At 38.7% G+C, this 6000-nt stretch overlaps 1 protein-coding gene across 1 annotated transcript; it reads right to left on the bottom strand.

Annotated features, from left to right (window-relative positions):
• Window positions 1-3082: 3082 nt before the first annotated feature.
• Window positions 3083-4024, bottom strand: LOC140070024 (olfactory receptor-like protein OLF1). The gene has a single exon (XM_072116355.1). It carries the CDS (start codon window positions 4022-4024, stop codon window positions 3083-3085), a length of 942 nt encoding a protein of 313 aa, XP_071972456.1.
• Window positions 4025-6000: the final 1976 nt, after the last annotated feature.

Raw genomic sequence — 6000 nt, forward strand, 5'->3', positions numbered from 1 at the left:
ATCCAAGCATCTACAAACCCAACTCCATCACAAAATTTAGACAACTGAGAGGGGCCTGTGTAGTCCCTGTTACTATCTCTCCCAGTCGCTCTATTCAGTTCATTTGACATAACATTATTAAAGTCTCCTAAAAGGACCACTGGGCTCTCTCCTACCTTATTCATAAAACAGATCAGTTTATTCAAGATGTCTAAACCTAATGGTGGAGGAACATAGATCCACGCTAAAATACAATTTTACCCATCAAATTTCCCATTAATAAGTATAAAACGCCCTTCAGGGTCCCTGAGTATCTCAATTGGCTCAAAATGTATGGATCGATGTATCAAAATTGAGAATCCTCTTAAATAATTTGTGCAAACTCCATTTAGCCCATTTTATTCACATAAAACAAAGTATCCCTTATCAAATGGGGTTCAATTAGCACAGCAGGGAGCTGTCTAGTAATAAAGTCAAAGATAATACATCTTTTTATGCAATCCTTGATACCTTTTATGTTACAAGTCATTAATTTAATATCCATATACATAGTGGAATGAAATAAATACCAAAATCTTCCTAAGGCCTTTGTTTCCACCGTCTTCCATCTTCCATCATCCCTCCCCCTTACCCCCCAACACCCTCTTTTGTTCTATTATATCAGACAGAACTCAACCTAGTAGAGCCCAACAACCTCCCTACCTCCCCTGTACCCTCATTAAGTATTTGAAGCAGCATTTCCTATATTTAATTAAGGACTTCAAATTTCCTTAGAGTCCAACTAATCGGTACATTCTTCTGGGGAATAAAAAAAAATGTGAGTGACCTTTAAAAATGATCTTGATTTGGTTGGAAAATAAGAGAGTATCCCATATCTGCATTTTTTGTCTCTACAAAGCTCTACAAAGCTTTTTCTCTTCTCAAAAGTCTCCCTAGAGTTGTCAGGATAAATAGAGATTTTAGCATTATTAAATTGCAGCTCTGGTGTTTCCCGAGATTTCTTAAAAATTAAGTCTCTATCCCCAGAACACAGAAATTTACAGAGTAGTGAACGAGGAAAAGATCCAACAATTGGGGGTTTCTTGGGGGTGCTCTTTCAACCGTAAAACCATCTGAGAATGTGTCTTTACCCAATTTAACCACTAACCAATTTTTAACAAACTAAGAGGGATTAGAGCCTTCTACTTTCTCTAGTAAACCAATAATTCTTAATTATTTTTTCTAGACTGGTCTTCCATTTCAATCAATTTTTTTCCTCAGAGAATTATTTTCAGAACTGACTCTATCGATCACTTTTTTATGAGAGGCAATATCCTTCTCTATTCTTTCAACTTGATCTTCTGTAGATTCCTGTCCCTCTCTTACCTTGTTTATGTCATCCCTCAACATGAAAATATCCCACCTCACCCCCTCTATTGAGTTATTGCATTTGTATAGACTCCAGAACCTAACAAATTTTCATTCTCTACATTGTCCTCAATACCCCCTTCTTCTTCCTCTTGCCTTCTGATTCTTAGAGAACTTAAACAGCTTTATCAAAACCATGTCCATAGGGAACTATCCCGGCAGGGAGCTTCTAGAACTTCACAACTTCTCTTACTTTATTGCTGTACAGAAGTATAATGTTTGCCCTTTCCTAAATAAGTATGAAGGTATAAAAGTATAATGTTTTGCCTTTTACTACATACCAATAAGCAGATACTACCGGGGGACACTGTTACCATAGGCGATTTGGGACCCTCTGACTATAGGCTATTTAGGGCACTATTACGTTTAGCAACTGAGGGCCATGTAACTATTGGCTGTTGGGGAGCACTGTTACTATTGGCTCTTGGGGGGCACTGTCAATATTAGCAACTAGCAGCTCTGTAACTTTTGGCAATGAAGGACACTGTCACTGTGGCTATAGGCTATGAGGGGCTCTTACTTTTTACAACCCTGGGCACTATAACTTTAGGCTTTAGGGAGCTTTGTAACTATTGGCTATAATGGAGGCCATTGTTACTATTGGCAACTGGGGGCCCTGTAACTATTGGTTATGGGAGGCACTATTATTATTGGAAGCTAATGGTCCTGGCACTATAACTATTAACTACTGTGGGCGGCACTTTAACTAGTGGCTACTATGGGGGACACTGTTAGTATTGGCAACTGGGGGGATATTTATATTAGCTATTGAAAGTTTTGTAATGGCTACCAAAAGGCACTGTGACTATATTGGCTACTTCTGTAGCCAATAGTTACAGTACCCCCTGATATTATTGGCTACTATTTGATGGGCACTGTTACTATTTCGGCTATTGGTGGACAATGTTACTATTTTGACTACTGTGATTGCACAGTGTGGGTATAACAGTAATTTAAAGAAAATCATTCATAGTTTACACGGTTGAAAAAAGACACTTGTCCATCAAGTTCAACCAAGGAAGGGAAGGGATTTAAGGGAAACAATTCTATATAACATAACCATCAATGTTATTTAGGTGTAAAAAGGCATCTAGACCCTTCTTGAAACTCTCTGCTGTTCCTGCTGTGACCAGCGCCTGAGGCAGGCTATTCCACAGATTGACAGTTCTCATAGTAAAAAAGCCTTTGGTGATTAAACCTTGATTTCTCCAAATGGAGACAGTGCCCCCTCGTCTTTTGATTTGATTTAATCTGAAACAACTTACCACCAAATTTTTTGTATGGACCATTCATATATTTAAATAAATTAATTATGTCCCCTCGTAGTTGTCTATATTCCAGACTAAATGAATCTAGTTGTTTTAATCTTTCCTTATAACTAAGACCCTCCATACCCCTTATCATTTTTGTGGCTCTACGTTGAACCCTCTCCAGCACCAGGGAATCCTTTTTATGGACCGGTGCCCAGAACTGGACAGCATATTCCAGGTGAGGCCGAACCAATGCCTTGTACAGTGGTAATATTACATCCCTATCTAGAGAGTCCATACCACTTTTGATAGATGACAAGATCCTACTGGCTTTAGAGGCACCAAAACCTATGGTACCCTCAGATACACAAGCCACAAAGACTTAGGGATAATACTAAATCTTGGAACTTTCCTTTTAAATATAAGAGTTTATACATTTAAATGTTTTACAATGTTTTAAATGTGTTAAAGATATTCAATGTATTTATTATGGTAAATTTCACATCCTTATTTCTTACACTGTATATGAAGGGGTTCATCATCGGAGTCACTACTGTGTAGAGGATAGATACAGTCTTGTCTGTTTCAGGTAAGTAAGCAGAGCGGGGACGTAGATACATGAACATAATGGTCCCATAGTAGAGCGTGACAACAGTAAGGTGGGAGGTACATGTGGAAAATGTCTTTTGCCTTCCCTGAGAAGACTGGATCTTCAAGATAGTGGATATAATATGGATGTATGAAATGAGGGTTAAGAAGAAAGACATCATAACGATTATACCGGCAGAGACGTACATTGCTATTTCATTGAGTCTTGTATCTGTGCAAGAAATTTGTAGAAATGGAGGTATCTCACAAAAGAAGTGGCTGATATGGTGGGACTTGCAGTAGGGCAACTGGAATGTAATAAACACATGGATAGAGGAGTTCATGAAGCACGTCATCCATGATCCTACTGCTAGTGTAACACATAACATCCTGCTCATGATGGTGCTATAGTGGAGAGGTCTACAGATGGCAGCAAATCGATCAAAAGCCATAACGGCAAGTATTATACATTCAGTAGCCCCTAAGGCCAGAGAGAAGTACATCTGCAATGCACAACCTATTAGAGAAATACTTCTATCCTTAGCAAGAGTGTTTACTAAGATTTTCGGGACTATAGTGGAGGAGAAACAGATGTCAATAAAAGAGAGATTGCTCAGGAAGAAGTACATGGGGGTCTGTAGATTTGGGTTAATTCTCACCACAATGATCAGTAGTAGATTCCCTGCCAATGTTATTATATACATCAATAAGAATATAAGAAAGCAGGTGACCTGGAGGTAAGGGACATCTGATAGTCCAAGAAGGATGAACATGCTCGGTGATGATACGTTTGTGTCCATAAGGTTCACTAAATGCTAAAAAGAATTTAAAAAAATTTTCATGTAAAATTACCTGGATTACATTTCCCTTCCAAATTTTCCCAATGTCCTCTAAAACCAGAAGTCCTCATATTCATTAGGATTTATCAAATGATTCAACAAGGGATTATTGAGCCCATGCTCACTCACTTAATGACCCACAACAATTTACGACATGTGATAGGCAACTTTGAAGCCTCTTGGTCAACTTGATGTGTGAAGAAGACTTATTTCTTGTCTTCTGGTTTGAGAGACCATTCATCTCATGGATGAAGGAAATACAATGATAGGGTGGAACTGATCATTATTTACAATCACATAAATATATATATGTACACATACATTAAAGGGGTTGTCCGAGACTTTCCACAAAAACAAAGGAGGCGGGAGGAGGCTGATGTGTGACATTGGTGGCCTTGCGAATTTGTCAACATCCTTCCCATGAATAACACCTGTAGGGGCATCTACCATGTGAATCATAACTTTGTGGACATCTATATACATCTATATATTGGAGAAAAAGTTATTCAAGTCAACTGTATAGTCACGTCACTTCCGGGGTCCCGGTATTATGGTAATGTATTTTAAGCTCTGTCACTATCTGTTATGTTATGCCTGACCAAGGCTCTGGCCCGGAGCAGAAACGCATCGCAATAACCTTTTATCAATAAAGAAACCAAACTGGACGAAAAAAGCGCCGGTCCACAGTTCTGTTATCCCTCGGGACCCATCTAGCTCTAAAGTCAACTGTATAGTACAGAGAGTGTGTTCTGAGCTAATACTGTGCCTGCCCCATTTATTGAGGGACTCGATAACCACACGCTGGTTCAATCTTCTCTAACATCAGTTGCCAGCTGTTTCTTCCTGGATAAATATTCCCTTCTTCATTGAAGTTACGTCACTCAGTAGATCTGAAATTTTGCTACAGTCTGACCTCCGTAACGCATTAGTGAAAAAAACAAACAACCTTCTGTAAAACCATCAGATAATTGGACCTTCTTCTCATAAAGGCACATTGATATTTGGGCCTTGTGTAACACTATATTAGACCCTTGTGACAATTATGTCTTAAATAAACCATAATCCTGATATTTAATCTTACCTCTGAAAGGTGATTAGCACTTTCTCTATTGTGTTCAAATAAAGCAAATAAAAATGTCTCATTTAGCTGTGAGAATACAACAGATCCTTAAGAAACCCCCAGATATCACGTCAGTAAACCATGTCCTGCTTCATCTGTAACCAAATATGTGTCAATAGTGGTAATAGTATCTGAACAATAAACAGGATTAGGCATCGAAATCTAACTCCTATATATATAGCAGCACGGCAGATGGCCAGACTGCACAATCTGGTAAAGTGATAGTAGATGCCTCAGTAGACATCTCAAGGGGTTTGGGGTGTCTATTATTAACTCTAATTGGTGTTGTAGGAGACTTCTGCTTCTTGTCTTGGCTTTATTAGAATTATACTGTATAAGGCATATACAGGGTGAATATCTGTCATATTGTAAGGCAATTTATTAACCCCTTACCTTCAAGGTCATATGGCGCTCATAAGGGGGACCCATATTCGACTTCGAGAAGCATACAGACCACTTGTCCTCTTATTTCATCATGCTTATCCAATCTATCAGTATGGTTTTAGTGTGATAATGGGTCCTTTTTACCTACTGGGTCCCTGTACAGAGACCTATAGTAAGTCCACCCCTGAAGGCATTGATTACTTGGTCATTCATTCATACCAATAGGCAACATGAACTACTACATTGTACTGCTGGGAAAATGAACAATCACATGCATTTTCCCCTCTTGCAAGCAGAGTCTTCCCTATCCACCAGTTCAGTGATGCAAACCATTCAGAGAACAAGTGTCCAAACTGCAACCTAAATTATTTATTCTATCTATTTCCAACACGGTAATTCAGCCCAATAATACCACCATACAAGGGCCGAATGA

The sequence above is a fragment of the Engystomops pustulosus genome, chromosome 7 (genome assembly GCF_040894005.1).
Source record: "Engystomops pustulosus chromosome 7, aEngPut4.maternal, whole genome shotgun sequence".
Classification (NCBI taxonomy): domain Eukaryota; kingdom Metazoa; phylum Chordata; class Amphibia; order Anura; family Leptodactylidae; genus Engystomops; species Engystomops pustulosus.

What these genes read in the sequence shown, in the direction of transcription:
- LOC140070024 (XM_072116355.1), bottom strand. Translation starts at nt 4,024, where the DNA reads ATGGACACAAACGTATCATCACCGAGCATGTTCATCCTTCTTGGACTA.